The following is a 23,147-nucleotide window of genomic DNA, read 5'->3' on the forward strand; positions in this document are numbered from 1 at the left end:
TTACTCACCCAAATAAACAGTTTTCAGGAGAGAAATCTGTGTAGATTAACATCCAGCGCTTGTTTGGCTTTAAAAGAAAATGTTTTTTTAAGAATTACAGAATTTTAAGATTTGTTTACTTAGCTTAGCTTTACAGGAGACCTGCTGAATTCTCCTGTAAAGACAGACTCTTATAAATAAATAATGCCAAAAACTTGGTATAATGCAGGAATATGTATCAGGCAGATTTGTAAATGATGACAGGTGTGTTTCTTGCCACCACAAGGGGCTGTAAAAGTCAATGTCAGTGTTATTTGTAAATTTATTTAGCTTCAAAGGAAAGTGCACTTTTAATACAGTGCGTAAAATACTGTAATAATAAAGAAATTTAAATTATGAATCAAAAGAAACACATATGGACTTATGTAATAAACAAAAAACTTGCTAAACAAACCATAATATGTTTAATATTTTAGATTCTTAGTAGCACATTTTCTTAAAAAAAAAAAAGAAATAAATTTGTTAATTACTAGATAATTCCTTATGTGTTCCATCCTAGTTTTGATGCCTGATAGATAGATAGAGCCATAGATAGATCATCACATCATCATTTTACAGTAAGTTAGACACATAGTCGCACTTTTTAAAGACAGAACAGTCAGCTTTTCTCTGAGTATTCGGGTCTATTTAGCCCTTTTTTGTACATGAATAATACAAAAGAGTGAATCACATAAGGTAAGTGGAAAATGAACCGGCTAACCCTCATTATATACAGTGTGTACTCTGTATGGGTATATCAGTACTGTTCAATAGTGGCTTGTTTTTGACTCGTCCACCCCACCCCCCAACGCACTGACTCACTGGAGCTGTTATGCCGAGTCAGATGTTGACTGGTTGTTATCAGACTTACAGGAAAAGAAAAGCATCTTTGTTGATCATCGAAAATGAATAATCATCCCTATTAATAGAACAGACAGTCCCTCCCCACTTATCAGTGTGCACTGTAATGCAGCGCAGCTCGGATTGCCACACGAGACCTTGAAAAACAAGGAATTTAAATTTTTCATTCGGGCCAGAGGCATTCTGCCGGCGGGTATTTTCCCTCCGCAGCACAATAAAAAAATTATAAAATAAATGTGGAAATATTCAGAATTGAAATTTAAACAGCTGTCTGCCTCCCTCAGGCCGCTCATGGGAAACTCATGTTCGGATGTCTTTAAGCGTTTAAAGTGTTTAATTGACTTCAATTATTCACATGATGCACCCAAGGCTGGTGCATGAATGGTGCAGGAACGTGCTTGGAAAGAGACAGGCTCTTTTCTCATTGACAAAAAATTAATAATGCCAAAAACTTGCCATAATGCAATGGAATATGTATCAGGCAGATACGTAAATGATTACAGGTGTGGTTCTTGCCACCACAAGGGGGTGTAAAAGTGCTTTTCATATTGTCCTATATAGAACAAAAAGGACTGGTCTTTGGGTTTGAGTAGACAGGCCTCACGGTGAACGCTTCAATTCTGCCTTTGCTATGGCCAGGACCAAGTGGAAAAAGGATGCTTAAACTGAAGCCTGTTTTTCTTTAGAAAACTGTACTGAGCAGGGGTGTACAGGCGCTGAGAGTGTGCAGTGCTTCTGCATGGCTAAGACAGGAATGGGTGGTTGACTGTTTTCAGGGTTTTATTCAGTCACTGGCGCCCCTGTATTTCCCGCCGCCAAGATAGAAACACGTCAGATAATTCCAGACCACCACAACCATCAGTGTAGATATATTCATAAACTCTGACGCTATTTTAACAGCATGGGCACGATTCGTGAAAATAGACTGTTGAGAGGGTGTAGAATTGCAACAAACATAATTTGTATGTATTATTTGTCTGTTAAAAGGCAGCAAGAATAAACATTTTTGGGAAAAATACAAGAGTAAATAAAATGTACTCATAGTGTAACTATACCATCAAAATCTATGATTGATAGAGGAGAGGTTGGAAAAAAGTTTATTTTTTGTGTACATATATCTGTGAATTTTGTTGTATGACAACTTTGTATTTAATTACAAATATTACATATTTTTAACTTCATATTGCTTTGAGGTGTAGGGTAAATGGCATGGCACTGTTTATGCAGTCCAAGGCCCCCTCTCAAGTCAGTTGTGCCCCACCAGCTTTAAAAAAAATTCATCCATGGATATGAGGCCCTTGTGTGTTTCCTTTTATTTGGGCATTTTTCGGCAGGATAATGCTCGCCCACACACTGCAAGGGTTTTACAAAAAAAAATATTCCACCAAATAAATTGATTTCTCAACTTTTAAAACTTTAGGAATATGAATTTGTTTTCTTTGTATTATTTGAGATCTGGAAGCTCTGTATCTTTATTGTTATTTCAGCCATTTCTCATTTTCTGCAAATAAATGCTCTAAATGACAATATTTTAATTTTGAATTTGGGAGAAATGTTGTCCGTAGTTTTTAGAATAAAAGAACAATGTTCATTTTACTCAAACATATACCTATAAATAGCAAAATCAGAGAAACTGAAGTGGTCTCTTAATTTTTTCCAGAGCTGTATATATTTATTTCCTTTCTCTCTAATATTGTTATAACTTTATTTCATTCACACATATAACATTCCACTCAGTTCTTACAATGAACTCCTTGGTGCGTTATTTTTCCCTCAGCAGCTGCTTTTTAAATAAAAGGACTGCTCAACATTAACAATTAAGCCACATCCAGTTAGCCTTCAACTTGTTTACAAGGCATTTGGTCGGGAATGAGGAGGTGAAGGGAGGGGAAGGAGGTGGTTAGGCCGTGGAGAAAGTAGGAGGGGGTGGGTTGGGAGGGCTGAAAGTCCAGTTAGGGGAAAGTTCACCAGTAAGTGTTGAGGAGAAAGTAGAAGAAGGCTAGTGCCGGCGCTCCAGAGGTTAGTCTCTCCAGAGAGGTCGACGTGAACCCGGTGAACACCAGTCGAGCTCAGGCAGCTATGAGGGACTCAGCAGCTGATATGAAGGACATGAACAAGACGTACGCCATCGTGGAGGTGATTGACGGCGAAAAGATTCAGCTGGTAAGGACAGCAGCTAAGATTTCTTGCTCAGTTTCTACAGGAGGAAGGAGGAGGTGGTGGGCTCGCTAAGTTGTGACCACCAGCCTCTGATTAGCACAGATTCCATCATGTCCTTCAGGCTGGAGAGAGAGAGAGAGAGAGAGAGACAGAGAAAGAGAGAGAGACTTACTAAGAGTAAGGAGAGAGGGAGGGGTAGTTAGACTGATTTGTCTGATGCATTTCACATCAAACTTGGCCTTTCAATATAACTATTTTTTATACTAGGGATGGGCGGTATTTCATAAATATTGGTATATTCTATACTACTTTTTACTAGCTATTAAAAACTATAAACGCTATAAACGTTTGGTTTTCTCAGTGATGCCACTCATCAGAGTACATACAGTTTTGTTCACATTATGTCGTAGAAACATCAGAATTAAAGCAAGAGCAGCATATTGACTTAATTTCACCATGTCAAACAACATAATCCAGTTTAGTTTACTGAGCCATCAAAATAGCACAACCATTGCAACTGTCTGATGTTTATTATTAAATACATTGTTTAGACTTACCCAAATAGTAAAAACCACTCATCTTGGCCATTTCCAAGATAACTATCACTCCGGTTTGAGCCAAGGTCTTATTTTGGCCTAGATTCTGGCTCAGCTCACATCCGGGCCGAGTGCCGCTTGTGACAAAATCCCGGTTGCTGAGTGTAGTAAGGGAATTGGCCCACACTGATTTCTTCAATACCCCGGTTGCTGAGTATAATTTGGGAATCGGCCCGTGCTGCTTTTGCCAACACCCCGAGTGTAATATGGAAATCAGTCCACTATACTTGTGCCAACACCCCTGCTGCTGAGTATAGTATGGAAATTGGTCCAAACTGCTTGCTCCAATACCCCGGTTAATGAGGGTAATATGGGAATTGGTTCACACCAGTTGTGCCAACATCCCGGTAGCTGAGTGAAATATGGGATTTGATTCCCACCCATTGTGCCAACAACCCTGCTGCTGAGTATAGTAAGGGAATTGTGCCCACACTGTTTGATCCAATACCCTGGTTGCTGATTATAATATGGAAATTGGCCCACACTGCTTCCTCCAGTACGCCAGTTGCTGAGTATAATATGGGAATTAGCACATGCTGCTTTTGCCAACACCCCTATTGCCGAGTATCTTATGTCAATTGGTCCATAAACCTTGTGCTAACACGGGTGCCGAGTGTAATATGGAAATTGTTTCACACCAATTGTGCCAACACCCCTGCTGCTGAGTATAGTATGTGAATCAGCCCACACTGCTTGCTCCTGTAACCTGGTTGCCGAGTATATTATGGGAATTGGTCCACGACCCTAGTGCTAATACCCTAGTTGCAAAGTGTAATATGGGGATTGGTTCACACTAATTGTGCCAACACCTCTGCTGCTGAGTATAGTATGGGAATCGGCCCATGCTGCTTGTGCCAACACCGCGGTTGCTGAGTATAAAATCTGCTAGTGCTACTGCTAGTTTCTGGGTTTAAACCACATTCAGCCACATCTCACATTAATTAATACTGATACATTTAAAATTATACTTCATTATTGCTATTTTAAGACTAATAACACTATTTTTCTTAAGCACTTTAAAAAACATGATTGTGTTTAGTCAAATCACCCAGTTCTATTGTATGATACATTGTCCCAGAAATAATTGGGATGAACAATATTTTTTAGTGAATTTTAAGATAATTTTATGTCACTGACCAAATGATAATAGTCTTATAGCCAATGAAATGGTTACACCCAGAAGGAAATGTGGGACTGCAGTGCAATGAATGGGAATATATTTTATGGGAAACAATAAATTATTAAAAATGTAGATTGATATGGGCGACTCTTGATCATATTTATTGAGCTACACATACAGAAGTAGTGTGTACCACATGTGTAACACAACATGTCGTCTTGGCAGACGTCTTGGCATGGAGTTGTAGAGGTTCCTAATGGTGTCCTGTGGTAATCAATCCAATGCAGCTTGAATATTCTCACACAGTTCCTGCTGCAGATTTTGTGGTAGCATGATGTGACTGACCATGGAATAGTATAGGTGCCTTTAAGGCAAGCTTTCGAGATTGCAGCAGTATGTGGGCAAGCATTGTCCTTTTGAAATAATGCACCAAAGTGTGTCCATTCAGAAAAGGTAGTTCCAATAGGCTTTGCACTACTAGGAATGGCATTAGAAAAAAAAATAGCCTTTCAACACACATTTAGCACCGATCCACATTCCCTGTGGTTCCATGCTTGCTTTTCTGTATTTGTGTAGTTTCTTAAGGAGGTTTGAGTCAGTGTGATGCGATATTCTGCTGTTATCACACAACAGCGCTTGTTTACTTGATTGCGGGTCTGTGCGCTCTGTTTTGACCTCTCTGAGCTACAGAGAGCGCATTGATCGCAAATCGATTGGCTTTTGTCATTGATTAAGGTCCTCAGGCTCTGTTTCCTGTGGTGATGATTGATCTTTGCTCTAAGCTGCTCGATGGGATTCACGCTCTCTGTGTAACTGGTATCACTGGGTGATTTTGGTACATTCTGGTGGGTAGCACGATACCACATTTTTTAAATATCTGACACTGATATAAAAACTGCAATTTTGAGTATTTGTCGATATTGATATTTATTAGATATTGTTATTTTTTCCTCTTTTCTTAAACAAAGCTGTAATAATACATTTGTCTGAATGCAATTATATAAAATAAAATGTAAAATAATCAATAATCAATAATTCAAAATGATCAATAATTACAAAAAAAGAATAACAATGAGAGCAAACAAACTAACTATCAATCAGTAACTAGCTTTTTGTTTATCATAAATTAACAGTTCAGTTTGATAATCTTAAACTGCTAAGAATTTTGAGTGAGTTAAAGCAATGCGATAATGCAACTATTTATCATATCTGCCAGTAACGCTTTCTATATATATATATATATATATATATTATTAGTTAAAAAATTGCCCCACTATAATCAGAACAGGCCTTGAAAACATGTCTACACTTGTTAGACCCTACTAAATACAGTTGATATGCCTACCCCTAAACTCTTAATACAGTATAGTAATTTTGATAGTAACTACATCATTAATTGCTATAAAAAATATTGTCTACATGTGTAAATTATCCAGTTGGAGGAATCTGAGGTTAGAACCTCCTGGAACAGGACGTCCTGAACACTATGCCTGCACACAGACCTTGGTTTCACTCTGTGTGCTAAATAGAATGTGTTTATGATTAAGATTTACTGATCTAAACAAATTACAATTAACATTAAACTAAAGCAGATTTGGGTAGTGATTTAGCTGTTTTAGCTGCAGGGCCAATGATCAAACCTGGAGTGATTTCTCAGAAGAACCACTGTGCAGTAAGTGGCGTTGAGTAAGGGTAGGACAATATATTGATATCACGATAAATTTGATCACTTTGATCGTATCATATTGTATTGTATTGATACATGGCATCAAACATCAATATTTTTATTGAAACATAGGCACTCTAAACTCCCTAAGACTTGCCCCTCAACTTAATGTACTAAATTTACATTACATTACATTACATTACATTACATTTGGCAGACGCTTTTGTCCAAAGCGACTTACAATATAGAAATTTACTACTTTTTCACTTAGTAACTGGTGGCGGTAATCAAATTAATTAAGTAAATCTGCGGTGAAAAATATTTATAGTCAAATTATTTGAAACGGACACTAATAAATCGATAATTCCTGGTATTTAATTATTTAGTAGTATTTTATCCTCTTCGGTAACACAGAACTCATGAAGTATCATAGAGAATTGTCTTGCAATATATTGATTATCACTTTTTTTATTGTTTAATTTTTTTATTTAAAAAACGGTAGCAGACTTGAATGTTGTCCTTGCTTGATGCCATACTGGTTGATTTATGTGCTGAAAAAAAATAATAATCAAATAAACAAGTTAGCGGGTTCAGACCCAGCTTTACAGTAAAACCACAGTTCATACTTGATTCAGAAAATGAACAAAAAAAAATAAAGATTTGTCTTTAAATTAAATGAAAGGAGGGGAAAAACTAGGTTTCTTACAGTGACCACAATGCCCCAATAGTATGAATAGTGAAGTTAGGGACTTTCAGCCTTAATTTAGGGCTATTGTCCATCAGACCGCGTAAACCCCACCTATTTCTCACCTTTGATCAATGAAGATCTAATCTACAGACGCTCTTTAAAACACTTTAAACTTGAAAACAGTCAGAACCTTCCACAGTGCTTGGACCCCCAATGATAGCATGAAGATATCATGTCACTGTGGCGAATTCCAAATAATAACCGGTTTACTTTAATATAAAGAAGATCTAAAGATTTGTGATGAGTTCAGGGTTGGGTTAAGGTGTTGAAAAACATTTTAGGCTTTCTGTGAAGGTTATTAAATTATAAGAAGAACTATTTCAGAAAATATTATCCTAAATCAAAGCATTAGCAGAACAGTACTAATAAAGTTAATAAACAGAATTATAAACATGACAGATCACAGACTAGCACACGTGCACTGGATTTTAGCTGATATTCTAAGCTGGATTTCTCACTGAAGGTTTTTGACAGGCCATGGGTACTAAACAGAGTAGATAGAGTTAGTATTGTTTGCTATAATCTGTGTATTATTTCTGCAAGTTAGTCTTTTCTAGCCACAATGCCAACAGCCAGGCTCAGCCAGGTTAAAGCCACAAGTCTAACAAACGTAGCAGCTAGCCTGCAGTTGGTAGTGTTTAAGCGATTAGCCTCCTGCAATGCCTAAATAGATCCTTGATGTCAATACTGTCGGTCAATACTGTCAGTACTCATTGCATTATAAGGTCATTATGAGGGTCACTCTCAATGTATTTTCCGATTGACTGTTAACCACAAAGGTCAGTAGACCTTATTTTAGTCATTTGTTTGATTAAAATGTATTATGAAATTGTATTTCTAGATCATGTTTCTGGAATCTACCAATGAAAGTAAAAGTATATCTTACTGTTAAGATATTAAGAGAAGTTGCAGTTTACAGTTCGAACTCTTCACTCCCTCAGCAGAAAGTTAAGCCTGTATATGCAGCACTACAGCATTACAGCAGTATGAGCTGCCCCTTGTTAACGGTCCGTTTTACTGTTGATTCATGTTTATTTGGCTGCTGCTCTTCAGTAGCTGAATGATAAGCTATCTGAGGCCGCTGATAGCTGACTTATCAGTCAGGGCTCATTAGGACCCGAGTGCTTACCCATTCACTGTAATATTGAGCCTTTCAGATGGAATAAAAGATACACAGCATATAAAACAATAAAGCCGATAAGAGAGAGAGGTGATAGTCAATAATTTCTCTCACCTCCGGAGCAAACGCAGAGTGTAAAGTGTCATTTTTTTATCTATCCGGTATCTGTCGCTTTTATGGCTCGCCACTAAAGATATGTGGCGTGTTTATCGGGCTACCACCGATCGTGATGATTTACCGCAGTTACGCTGAATATGGCGCCATAAAAACACAGTTTACAAGACAAACTAGTTAACAATCTGCTCTCGCAAGGACAGCAGGCAATTTTTTCCTGTTTTTTTATTTTGTCTTTTTTATATAACATCCGCAAATATGGCAAAGCAAAGCTGCAGTCCTGACAGAAAATGTATCTATCTAATATATTTAATGTATCTAGTTTGTTTTTCTTGTTTTATTCAAAATACATACAGTATATCATACAATGCTTGCAGAATTTATGTATTTTTTATTGACTTTTTTATCTGACATATTCATACACTCGCACATTTAAAAAAGCAGGACTCATCACTAAAGATGACCCGCTGCCATTCTGCCTATATCGTGATGGAGGTGACTAACGAATATGAGATAAGAGGTTTCAGTTCACCTTTCATCTCTTCAGTATAGGTACTTTGGCTGCCCAACATTATGTTAATAAGGTCCTGCAACTAGTGGCCATGTACTTTTTCTGAATACACACTCCATTGTGCTGTTCCAACAAGACAGTGCTCATCCTCTCAAGAGCTTTCCACATTGGTCAAATCTATTCCTGATTGAAAATGTGTTGGATGCATTTGTATGTGCTATCAAAACTTCTACACCCCTATCACAAAAAATCTGCAGCAGGAACTGAGTACGAGTAGTCTGGCTACATTGTAGGATTATCATTGGACACCATTAGGAACCTCTACAACACTTTCTTTCTGCGTGCAACCATTTTTTTATGGTAAGTGTTCATCTTGGGGAAGGCAGATGCCGGCTTAAAATTAACATTGTTGTATTGCGAGTTCTAAGATTAAAAATGTGTGGAATGCTGTTGGACTTGCTTTTAACACTTCTGCATCCCTACCTTTCCATAAAATCCGCAGCAGGAACTGAGTAAGAATAATCTGGCTACATGGTAGGATTATCATTGGACGCTATTAGGAACCTCTACAACACTTTCCTTCTGCATACAACTTTTTATGTTTTTAATGATGAGTGTTTATCTTAGGGCAAAGCAGATGCTGGCTTGATTTTAACATTGTTGTATCGCAGGTTCTAAGTACTGCTAAAACAGATAGGTTGGGACGAGTATTGATAGAACACATAGCAATGCAGAACGCTGTGCTTCTCTGTGCTACTTTGTGACTTTGTGCTGTCCCTTTCCAGCAAATGATCACTCATCTCTCTCTCTTTTTTTCGTGTGTCTGTGTGCTCTAGCTCCCTCTGTCCAGCAGCCATCTAGATGTCTACACTGGACCGGGCATGGCTGGCCCCACTATCGCCATGACCAGCAATTCTTGCCCTGCCAACCTGGCCATTAAGAGAGAGATTTCAGGTACGACGGGTTAGTTTCAATTACATAACCAGTAAAAAATCAGTTTTCAACAAGACAATGCATGGAAAAATATCCTTTTATGATATGAATTCAGTTCTATGCACTATGATGTTGTGAGCAATTTAGTTATTGTGATATGAGTAATTAGAGGCATGTTAGTATTAAAAATCAATTGCTCAGAAAATCCAGACATGTGGACTGTTTTTGTTGGACTTTTTGAAGGAAATATATTATATTTATTATAAGCATATTATTTTTTAGCAAATTTAGCAATAATTTCAAATGTTTTAATGAATGAAATTAGGTAATTTTATCAATTTAAGATTGATTTGTATTTATTTTTATTATTATCTTAACCACAAAATGTCGTCTTGATTAGTATGATAAATAATTTTTAAAAATATATATATTTTTAAATTAACCCATACCGCTTTCCTATGGTCAATATCATTGCTAGAGAGTTGATGGGGCAATTGGGCAAAAAATTGGGTAAATAAAAGAAAAATAGCAAAAAATATATATATTAACATTAAAGTGTTAATAAAACCAAGTCTATGTTAAATTTAAGAGACTGTAATTAGTCTATTTCGAAGTGCAGGAACATCACTTTAATAAGTATTTTCATATATTTAAACATCAGCTTTAAGATCCTTTTTCATTCAGAATAGTGTAATAAATGCTATGTCTCATAATGAAATTTGTAATGAAATGCAATTCAAAAGTCCTTTAACCCGTTCTTTATTGTTTAATGATGAGTACTAAAAGGTAGCACTTAAGGTTATAAGGTTACTTAAGGGTGGCTCCAAATCCGGTCAAGAAAAACTGCCTAAAAATCTATAAAATAGATTACACACAATTTTATACAAATAATTCTGGGTTATGTAACCTTGGGGAAAATATGTTGACCTCTTTAGAAGACTTTTATTGTGCATTATGAAAAAAACAGCATCATAAACCAGTGAGGTTGAGCTTACATAAAAAAAAACTGCAATAAATAAAATGTTTTTGAACATTTTTGAATATTGCATATTTCCAACCTCATTGCCAAATTGAAGTAAAATCAGTAAATTCAGTCATTTCTAAAGTTGTATAAAGTTTACTATCTTGAAAAGATAAATACTACAGAAAAATGTTTAGTTTAGTTTGTTATTTAGAATATTCCTACTATATTGCCCACCTTTAAAGTCAGTAAATTTAGTCATTTTTAATAAAACTGTATTTTCTTAGAAATGACTTTTATTTTGAAATAAACTTATTTGAACTGATATATATATATATAGGTGGATATCATCTATATATTTATATATGTCTGTCTATTTGTGTACGTAGATAGATAGATAGAGCTGTATCAATAAGGATAACTGTCTTAAAATTCTGCAAGGAGAGTATTATGGATTTTAGTGCCTTGGCGAAATTTGTTGACTTCTTAAGAACACTTTTAATGTGCATTATGTAAAAAAACAGCATCATAAACCAGTGAGGTTTAACCTGCATTTCAAAAAACATTAATTGCACAATAAATGAAATGTATTTGAATAAATATTGTGGTATTACATAACTCTACTGTATAAATTGTAAATATTGAAAGTTTGAAAGCCTGTAAGAAAGAATAAACTCTTAAAAAATGGAATTTAAGCTGTTTAAAATGTATATGTTAAATTTACATTTTCTTTAGGGTAAATATTGTGATTGTGAGTATTTGTTTTACTATATTGGCCACCCTTAAAATCAGTAAATGTATTTATTTATTAAAAGCTAGATCTCATCTAGATAGATATATAGATTTAAAAATATATAATTGCACAATACATTGAATGTATTTGAATTAAAAATGCATAACTATACTTTATAACTTTTAAATATTGTTCATTTGAAAGCCTATAAGAAAGACTACATTCTTAAAAAATGGAATTTAAGCTGTTTGAAGTTTAGATTTTGAAATATTTTGAGTTTCTTTAAGGTGAATATTTTTTACTTTCATTTCCAAGAAGCTGTGCATATATATTGAAGATTAGAAGGCATTTAAAAAAGGCTTGTATCTTATAAATATCTTATCCATATATGTTTAATTTTGAACTGATTGTTACTACAATCCATGTGTGGGTACTACATATATCTATCTGTATATAGAGCTAGAGCCCATCTAGTGATAGATAGATAGATAGATAGATAGATAGATAGATAGATAGATAGATAGATAGATAGATAGATAGATAGATAGATAGATAGATAGATAGATAGATAGATAGATAGATATGACCTCCCTTTTAGATAGATAGATAAATAGGTGAAAAACAAAATTTCATAGGTTATGTAACGTCGGAGAAATATATTGACCCATTTAGAGCACTTTTACTGTGTATATAAAAAAAAAACACCATCATAAACCAGCGTTCAGGTTCAGCCTGCGATCGCGGTGTCAGCGATGCCGACTGATTGCCGCTTGTTTTTTTCAAGATGCAGAAGCCCGAGCAATGGCCAAGGAGCGCCAGAAGAAAGACAACCACAACCTGAGTGAGTTTTAATGTATTTTTCCTCCCTCTTGGACCACATTTACAACCTCTCCCAGTTTAAAGTACATCAACACCCCCCACATCCCCCCCCCACCCCAACCACCCCCCTCCCCCCGACGCAAGCCTCTACACACTGTGGGTGAATTCAGCTGACTCTGTACTACCCGCTGGTGTATGGTTAACCCGGGCCAATTCTGCTGCTGTGGCATTAAAATGTAATTGCCTGTGACAGGTCGCAGGTACTGAATAGGTACAATAAGCATCAGGAATGCTGCGTGCGAAGCTTGGCCGGCTCCCAGCACGGATCAGTCACTATCTGACACTATATAGTGTCATATTTATTGCTTCGTAAATGCTTAGGTGCAAACGCAGTCGTAATGGTGATAGAGCATAAAATGTGAGGCCAATGCACTGCAGTTACAGGACAGGAACGTACTGTGCAGATTAAAACTAACAGTCCAATTATAGTGCAAATAATGTGCCAACATTGCGTGATCGGATCACCAATTATAGCCAGGATACAGTCGTTCACAACTGGTTATCAGAGTCTGGTTATAGTCGGATTGTGAGTATTTTATTTATACTACAATATTGCCCACCCTTAAAGTTGATAAATAAAGTCATTTTTAAGAAGCTGTGTAGATACTGAAGGTTTGAAGGCATTTAAAAAGGCTAATATCTTATAAATATCTTATACATAAATCTTTTATTTTGTTGGAACTGATTGTTACTATGTCGTAACTAAATATATCTATCTGTTTATATGTATAGCTAGATTTTAGATAGATAGATAGATAGATAGATAGATAGATAGATAGATAGATAGATAGATAAATAGATAGATTGTAAATGTATATGTATATTGTTCTTCAAATTATGAATCTTAACTTTTCTGTCCTTTTTGTTTTTTTGCCTTTTGTCTTTTTCATAGTCGAAAGAAGGAGGAGATTTAATATCAACGACCGCATCAAGGAGCTGGGCACCATGATCCCCAAAACCAACGACCTGTAAGTTCATTTTCGCTTAACAGTCCAAATGTTTTATTCAGTATAATCAAGATTAAATTGTGTAAAGCTCTGCTCTAAATGTGTCAAGGACACAAAGCAAGGCATTTTAATAGTAGCATACTTAGTAGTGTGTGTATATTCTCGTGCATCTAATAAAAAAGAATATCATTGTGAAAAGTTACTTTATTTGAGTAATTCAGTTCAAAATGTGAAACCCAGATAGATGCATTACACACAGAGTGATCATATCAGATATTTCTTCAGTTTATTTTTTTTATTGTTGATGATCCCCCAAAATCAGTGTCTCAGAAAATTTGAATATTATATAAGACCAATTAGTACTTTTGGCAGTGTGGGCAGTGTGCCAAGTCCTGCTGGAAAATGAAATCCGCATCTACATAAAAGTTGTCAACAGAGGGAAGCATGAAGTGATGTAAGATTTTCCAGGAAAACACTGCACTGACTTTAGACTGGAAAGTGGAAAATGGAAAGTGTTTCCATTTTGTGTGACTTTTTCACTTTAATTTGGTTGCATTTAAAATTCGAACATCGTACTTTTCACTACATTATTGGAACTCTGTCGTTCTTTTTGACTTGTGAAGGCTGGGCGAGGACCCAAACTTGTACAGCGATTGGCTTTAGACAAAAATGAGTGCTGTATCCTCCACTCTTTGCTTACGCCCACTGGTTCTTTGACGTACATCAGCGGGATTGTGACCTCTGGTGTTTAAACAATGCGACTGCATAATATTTAATAAACAGAACATGGAATCGCCTTTTTCCACGATTCACTTCTTAAATTGTTTTCCGTTGTGATGCTTCAAGCGGTGCAATGCTTTGTTACACCCTTACTCATGTTTATTCACTACCTCTGTGGCATTGTAATCCCAATGGGTTTTCTTCTGGGTGCAACTATTGTTTGACGATGAGTATGTATAGGGTTTCTCTAGTTCTTCTTTGGATGTTTTATGGAAGTATGCTTTATCTGTTAACTGAAGCATCTGACTCTATGACACTCTTGCTCTTGCTCAGGGACGTACGCTGGAACAAGGGCACCATCCTGAGAGCCTCAGTGGAGTACATTAAACGCATGCAGAAGGACGTCCAGAGAACCAGGGAAGTGGAGAACAACTTCAAGAGAATGGAGGTGGCCAACAAACAGCTGTGGCTCCGCATCCAGGTAAATATCCATCATTCATCATAGGTACACAGTGTAAGACACAATGTACACTTCACCTTGATTTTGACTCTTTTTTTTTTTTTAACATAATTGTCCTTGTGTGCCTCCAGGAACTGGAGATGCAGGCCCGGTTGCACGGCCTCCCCAGTACCTCCCCCTCTGGCCTCGGGAACAACATGGAGATGATGAACCCGTTCGTGAAGCAGGAGAGCAGCCCAGAGGAGAACCATCACAATCCTCACCAACCCCATATGCCCATGCACCACTCCCAACAACAACAGCAGCAGCAGCAACAACAACAGCAGCAACAACAACAGCAGCACCAGCAGCAGCACCAGCAGCAGCACCCGGGCCAGCCTCAGCAGCCCCGAGGCCTGCCCCCTCTGCCCCAGCACCTGCACCCCCAGCCCCCGCCTCTGCAGTACTCGGCTGTGGGCAGCACCCAGCCTTTTGACTTTGCGCATTCGCTGGACTTGTGCGACGGCGGGATGCCAGGGGGCTACTCGGATGGCCTGGGCTGCCTAGGGGACCTGAGCTCTCTGGGCGGCGGGGGAGGCTGTGGCTCCCAAATGGGGAAGAAGAACGACATGAGCTACATGCTGATGGAAGCCCTGTCGCCCCTCGGCGGCGACCCCCTGCTCTCGGCCATGTCGCCCGAGGCGTCCGTGGACAGCAGCCGCCGAAGCAGCTTCAGCATAGACGACGCGGAGATACTGTGACCCGCCCGCCAGGCTTCCGAAGTCCAGACGCCAATCGAGATGCACCCCGATACACACACATGCACACACACGTTTGAGTAAAGCTGAGGTCCTGATCCTCGGCCTTTACGGATTGGACACACCGACAGCAGGACAGTTACGGCCTTGGCTCTAATCAGTCTCAATCTCAATAAAAACATACACCGATCGATCAGACTACACATGTACACTCCTTGGTCCGAGTCACACACAGTACAGGCCTAAAGTTTGGGCACACCTTCTCTTTTTCAATGTGTTTCCTTTATTTTTATGACTATTTACATTGTAGATTCTCACTAAAGGCTTCAAAACTGTGAATGAACACATGTGGAGTTTTGTACTTAACAAAAAAAAAGTTAAATAACTAAAAACAATATAAATATATATATTCTAGTTTCTTCAAAATAGCCACCCTTTGCTCTGACCACTTCTTTGTACACTCTTGGCATCATTCTCTCAATGAGCTTCAAGAGGTGGTCACCTGAAATGGTTTTCCAACAGTCTTGAAGAAAGGAGTTCCCAGAGGTGTTTATTAGCACTTGTTGGCCCCTTTGCCTTCTTCACTCTGTGGTCCAGCTCACCCCAAACCATCTGGATTGGGTTCAGGTCCGGTGACTGTGGAGGCCAGGTAATTTTTTTGTTAAGTACATCATAACTCCACATGTGTTCATTCATAGTTTCGGTGCCTTCAGTGAGAATCAACAATTTAAATAGTCATGAAAATACATTGAATGAGAAGGTGTGTCCAAACTTTTGACCTGTGTCGTACATGCACTTCAAAGTCGTACACACACACACTTACACACTTACCGACATGGCCAAAGGGTCTTGAAATTATTGCCAGTTCAAAGTGTTCCTGTCCATAGAAGGGAAAAAATATATATATACCCAAAATATGTAAGACGTAAGATGACACTGCCAAAATGTTGTTAAAATCTAAAAAAAGAAAGAAAAAAATCTAAAAGGAACTATACTGAAGATTTATTCCAGAAGTGAGCAACCTTGCATGGTACATTCACACTACAGTGAAGCAACAGCGACGCAAAAGCGAAGCAAAGCAAAATCAAAAGCAAAGGGAATCGGCACAAAATAACACTTAGGAATGCACTAAACCAAAAACTTTTACTTTACAGGTCACATTTTTTGAGATACAGTCACCAAATTTGGAAGACACATAGGACATATATCATATTTCTATGCTTTAAGCTTTAAAAAATGATCTATAGTACAGTTTTTTTTAAAAAAAGAAAGAAAGATAGCAAGAAGGAATGGCAAACGTTTTGGCATGCCAAGATTTAGCCACATGTTTGTGGACTCCAGCATTTTGACAGAAATATAAAGCAACACCATAGCAACCACCTAGCAAGTCCTTAGCAACTGCAAAGCAACTGTCTACCAACACCTTAGGAACCACCCAGACATTTCTTAGTAACCAACAGCTATAGTAGTAGGGCAACACCTTAACAGCCACCTTGCAACATCTTAGTAACCAAAAGCTATAGTAGTGAGGCAACACCTTAACAACCACCTTGCAACATCGTAGTTACCAAAAGCTATAGTAGTGAGGCAACACCTTAACAACCACCTTGCAACATCTTAGTAACCAACAGCTATAGTAGTAGGGCAACATCTTAACAACCACCTTGCAATATCTTAGTAACCAACAGCTATAGTAGTAGGTCAACACCTTAACAACCACCTTGCAACATCTAGCCACCTTGCAAAATCTTATACAACAGCTATACTGTAGCAACATCTCTGCAACCACCTGGCAACACCACGGCAACCAACTAGGCTTTTGTCGTCATGAAGCCCAGCGAAATTCGCTTCTTCATTACTTCTACATCACAAATTAGATTTTGTTTTGCCTTGTTTGCGCTTCTACCACTCTAACAGTCCTTTACGCAAAACTGTTGCTTGTGCACATGGCAAACAGTAAGAAGCGACGTTAAAAATGCTTCACTTCGATTCACTTCGCTTTGCTTCACTGCAGTGTGAATGCTCTTTAAATAACCAGTTTGCTCACACCTCTACTACTCACTGCCTACCAAACCTGTAAATTCTAGTGCCAAAAGTTTAGGCATTTTTTAGCATTAATCCCACAGCAGAGGGTTTATTAATGTGAGATGAGTAGACATTAATAAACATTAAAATAAAAGTGATCATCCAAAGGCAGCTTTTTCTCGAGCAGGGAGTTTGTCCGAAACAATAAGAAGTGAAGAATCTGTTCATCGCTTGAAGGTACTGTAGTCGAGGTACGTTGTCCGCGGTGGCTCGTCCGAGTCGCTCAGATGCACATACTGTAGTCCACAGGCACAGCAAGTTCTTGAAACGTGAAAGAAATAAGTGTACTTAGGTGGGCCTGCTTTTGCAGCATTAATGCCAATGCAGTGCTTTAGGTAGCTCATGTACAGTAGCACTGAGGGCAACATAAAGAGTTTTATTTTGGTTTCAGTGTTTTTTAAAGGCGGACTTTGCGGAATGAAGGATATGGCTACCGTCTCAGCAAGTCCGATGGCGTCCAGCAGTACACCTGGACCTATGAGGCCCTCGCCCTCCACCAATTAGGTGCCTTTGAATAGGAACGGGTCAAATACGCCAAGCGATCCGGTCCTATCCACCTTATTTTCTGTGATGACAAGGAGCGGCCATCTTTGTTTATTTTGTGTTAGAACTTCCGGTCTGACAGCAGATCCATTGATGTAGATTACAACAACTGCGATAATAAACATACAGAGTGAGCAATATAAAATGCTCAGTTAGAGGAAGTCCCAATAACTGAAACAGCACAAACACAATGCTAACAAAAGATTGGAGTGTTACGAACACAATACAAATGAAAAAGATTGGCAAACTATAAATGAAACGCAAAATAAAAATATTTAAGTCTTACGTACACCACACAAAAGAAAGATTGGCCAATTATAAACACAACGCAAAATAAAAGGATTGGAGTGTTACAAACACAACGCAAAAACGATTGGAGTGTTATAAAAACAACACAAAAAAAGAAAAATTGAGTCTCATGAAAACAGACCAAAAACGAGTGTTATAAAGTCAACCAAAAAAAAAAATGGAGTGTTATAAAAACAACACAAAAAAGATTGGAGTGTTATAAATTCAACCAAAAAAAATTGGAGTGTTATAAAGTCAACCATAAAAATTTTTTAGGAGTGTTATAAAAACAACACAAAAAAGAAAAATTGTATTATAATTTGTGTTATAAAAACAACACAAAAAAGATTGTAGTGTTATAAAAACAATATAAAATAAAATTTGAGTCTCAAGAAAACAAAAAAAAATTGTACAAACACAACACAAAAATATTAAAGTGTTACAAACACTAAACAAATATTACAGTGTTACGAACACAATACAAAAATATTGGTGTTACAAACACAAAGCAAAAAAAAAATTAAGTGTTACGAACACAATGGAAAGTAGGTTGCAGTTCATGCAATGGTTAAAATGGCAAAATTCATTTAAACCTAGAAAAAAAAACTGTATTCAGTGTTCAGCCTTCAGCCAGATATTTCATTTTGGTTTACTTTTGTCCAAAAATGTTCATTTTTAGGTACCTCCCTAATATAAGTTTTTTGTGTTGTTTTAGGTTCAAAATTTATGACAACCTGCAAAAAAATTACTTGTTCAGTATTTCGTCTATAACTAATAAGTTATAAGGTTCTTCACTTCACTCTAATCTTTATGTGTTGTGTGTGTTTGTTCGAAAGCTAGTTAGCTACGCTAAATGCTAAATAGCTAGCTGTAAATTACATTAAACAGCTTGGAACGTTGGGTTTGCCATTTCACACAAAATGACCGGAAATTCTAACACACAGGAAGAAGAAGAAAGACTCTTGAAAGTGGGCGTGGCTGAATAAGGTGAAATAAGGTGGATACTGTAGGAAAAAGGAAGTGAAATATGAAGAGAAAAATAATGTAGTGTATATTTTTATCTTTCTTTATTTTCTTTTGTTCCTCTCTCTCTTTCTTTTTTCTCTTGCTCTCTCTTTCTCCCAAAGCACTGAAAGAAATGATAAATGATGATTTTATTGACTTTATAATAGATGATTTATATATAAAAGTTTTATTTCACGTTATATCTACGCAACTAAGCCACTTAATGTTTTATGCTAAATTTTGCATTGTACTTTTTGTCCTTTTTATTTTATTTGATCTTCCAAAAAGAAAAAAGAAAAAACAATGACCTTTTTTATCTCGGTGCCGAGCCATTTATTAAATATGAAAATATTTAAAACCACTAGCCTTACTGTGTGTGGCCGGTGGAGAGCCATATTATGTTTTTTTTTTTTCTTTTCTTTTTTTGTGTAAAAATTGTTAAAATTCATCAGGCTTTTAAGAAAGTAAAATAACATGTATCATGTTGTTTTTTATTTTATATTGATTAGATTTTTTTTGTAAACATAGTTATTCAAAGCAGATGCAATTGAGTGATTTCTTTAATTTCATTCAAGTTTTAATTCATTCAAGCTTTATGAATGTGAATTTTACCAATTGTACAGTTAGTAGTTTAAAGTTATAGCAGCATGATTTTTCTCTCATGGTGCGTTTTATCCTGAAAAAAAAAAGATGATACATTTTCTTGTACTGTCATTAAAGACAAAAAAACTGCCTTTTGAGTTGAAATTGTAGTTATTACACATTGTAGTTTGTGTCTTCAGGTCCACCTCAGAAAATCGTTCTTAAGACTTTGCAGCTCTTAAATATGATGTAATTTCTGAAAAATAACACAATCACACTCTGAAAAAAAAAAACATTTTTTTAAATTGAAAACTAACAAATCAGAGACTGTAAAAAAGATGGACGCTGTGTCGGCGTTCCCATTCATTCAATAAAAATGAAGCCAAAATCTTCCGCCATGTTGGCGATCCTGAAAACCGAGTCTGCGCAGTAGAGACCAGGGGCCTCATGTACTAAGACTTGCGTGGACTTCCTACTAAAATGTTCCGTACGCTCAGATCTGAAAAGTTCCGTACGCACAAAAAAATCCGGATTTATCAAACCGTGCGTAGGCAGAATTCCACGTACTTTCTCTTAGTACATCACAATCAACTTGAAATCAAGCGCAAATGCACGAAAGCATCACACTTGCCACGACTCCTCCCTCAATTACGCAGAGTATAATGTTATATTATTATTATTAATAATAATAATAATAATAATAATAATAATAATAATATTATTATTATTATTATTAATAATAATAATAATAATAATAATAATAATAATAATATTAATAATAATAATAATAATAATAATAATAATAATATTATATACGCATAGCGTATAATTACCCATGTTTTAAGTTTTATTATTCTAAGATAAATGCTTTCATTTAAATGCTTTAAATGAGTTGCCTACCAAAAAGACACACGTCACGCACTCAGCTTGTTTTCTTATGCTCTTGGAAATCTAAAACTGCTTATAAGCCAGTCATCATCATGGGCCAAAAAAACATAATGGTCATGGAAAATGCGCGCTCAATGAATTCGGCCATTAGCAGTATTTTCCAGTAATGCCAACGCTGCATCTCCAACAACTCCAGCGCAAACCTGATCTAGGCTAAGTGGAAACACGTTAAACGATTATTTCTGTAAGACAATGAAACTGTCTGATTAATTTACTTTATTTTACCCAATAATGCTTACTTCAATGTGTGCATAAAGGATATCTTAATAGTTGTCATTTCAATGCATCGTCTCTAAGTGTCGCCAAATGACAAAAACACAATACATACGCACAAAAAAAAGGCGTACGCCCAAAACAAAACTTCCGTGGGGGAACGCACTTTCACACGTTCAAGTCAAATTTAGTACATCAGACCGTGAGCGTGAAATATGGCGTACGCAATGTTTTTGTGCGTACGCACCTTTAGTACATGAGGCCCCAGAGGAGGGAGAAAGACTGTGGAGAGGCCGCCTATTCATTTAAATAACCCCGCCCCTGAGGGCTGCCTCCACAGAGCTATACACAGTCTATGGTCCCGCCCATATATACATTGGTCCCACCCCGGCTAGGTGTAACCCAGACCTTTTACAATAACCACACCTTTTTGAATAGAGCTGAATAACGATTTAAAAAAACTAATTCTGTGAGGATATAAATGCAGCAATATAAGCAGAGGTTACACTAGCTGTTGCATTTAAATAAAGGAGGTAGAATTACAGTATATTGGAAAAAAACGTGATTAAAAGTTGTCTGTTTTGCCATTGAAACCTATGGGGATGGGTGGAGTTACACAGCTTTCTGCAACCGAACAGCAGGGGGCGCCCGACCTGTGGTGGCTTCACTTTAGAGCGACCATGCTCTGTCCAGCTATACACAGTCTATGTAACAAACAATAAGAACAGTATGAGCATTAGCTGTACAATATTATTTTTCACTTGGGATGCAGAAATTATTAAGTAACAAATAGCCAAAAACACTTTCAGTGTTCATAATAGGAGAAAAACGTGGCCAATGTTTGCCAAACAGTGAATAATGTATCATAACTCTTATGGCCCAATGCTCCACACTGTTCCAGGTAATGTTCAGTAATTAATTAATATCATAAAATTATAGTTTTATAATTAGTTTTTATTAAATGTATTCAATTTAAAAAAAGGGGGAAAATGAATAAAAAAACGATAATCAGTATTTGGATTTCAGCCAAATGTTTTATTCTGTTTGGTTTCTGACAAAACATTTTATTTGAATTCATCAGTACTTCAGACTAGAAGTATCAATGGTAAGAGAAATCAGACCTGTATAATAACTTAAAAAGCTTAATGTGAATGTTTTAGCCCCTAATATATATTGCTGTGTATTTATTTCTAATGCACTTTTTCACATGTTTTTCATTGGACCACAACACTTATACAGTAGAAAATGTTTTCTTTTTTTATGTATTTTCTGCATTGTAAATTAAAATTAAAGACATCAACAATTAATAAAAACAAGAGACACACATATTGAATTACGTAGTAAAAAAATCCACAATCCACCACAATCCTCTGACCTAAACCTCACTTCATAGCCAAGAGTGTGCAAAACTGTACTCAAATCTACTAAAATGTGGTGCTTATGATAAATCTAAACTATAAAACATATTCTGTTTTTTTTTACACTGATTTTTGTTAACAGGATAATTTCATAATTTCACGTTCCTGTACAGCCTTTTTTAAATATAGACTTCAATAAAAAAAATGTAAAAAAAAAAAAAAAAAAAAAAAAACCGTATTGGACGATAAGAAAAGTTGTGTCCAAACTTTTGACTGGTTCTGTAATAGAGAACAGCCAGCAGAGGGCGCTGTAGGCAAAGCTATGGTAGATGAGCAGAGGACTGTGGGTATTTGTCCGGGCTTGTTATTTTACAGTGTAATAATAACGCTGCTATTTTCAGACCTTCATAATTACCACATATATATTTATTAATATCTCTGTATTAATATATAGCTCGATTACAGTGCCTGATAGCCGTAACCATCGCTTACAGTGCCCAAACAATAGGCAGGAAATATATATATATATATATATATATATATATATATATATATATATTACTTTAATGATATTTAAAGTTATTTTGAAGGTTTTAATGATAAAAAAAAGTTCTGTCAATAACTTTTGGTTCTTGATGTTTGTTTTCTGGACAGATTAAACAAATAAAACGAATATATTTAAAATAAATATAAAATAAATAAAGCATTTTTATATGTCATTTACACTGCTAATAATTTTTTTTTATTGTGTATATATATATATATATATATATATATATATATATATATATATATATATATATATATATATATATACAATAACAACATTTTAACCTTTTTA

The 23,147-nt window shown here is 36.3% G+C and overlaps 1 protein-coding gene across 6 annotated transcripts in view; it reads left to right on the plus strand.

The window, feature by feature from the left end:
- Window positions 1-19,938, plus strand: part of tfeb (transcription factor EB) — an 87,400-nt gene extending 67,462 nt beyond the window's left edge. For 5 of the 6 annotated variants that reach the window (XM_007247755.4, XM_007247756.4, XM_049471859.1 and 2 more), the window contains 5 exons: window positions 9,751-9,868; window positions 12,326-12,382; window positions 13,313-13,388; window positions 14,421-14,568; window positions 14,679-19,938. In XM_007247755.4, coding sequence (XP_007247817.3) covers window positions 9,751-9,868; window positions 12,326-12,382; window positions 13,313-13,388; window positions 14,421-14,568; window positions 14,679-15,287 — 1,008 coding nt within the window. In that variant the 3' untranslated portion in view covers window positions 15,288-19,938. The remainder of the gene's footprint in view (window positions 1-9,750; window positions 9,869-12,325; window positions 12,383-13,312; window positions 13,389-14,420; window positions 14,569-14,678) is intronic. The other variant, XM_007247757.4, reaches the window with a different exon arrangement.
- Window positions 19,939-23,147: the final 3,209 nt, after the last annotated feature.

Source organism: Astyanax mexicanus, chromosome 24 (genome assembly GCF_023375975.1).
Source record: "Astyanax mexicanus isolate ESR-SI-001 chromosome 24, AstMex3_surface, whole genome shotgun sequence".
NCBI lineage: Eukaryota > Metazoa > Chordata > Actinopteri > Characiformes > Acestrorhamphidae > Astyanax > Astyanax mexicanus.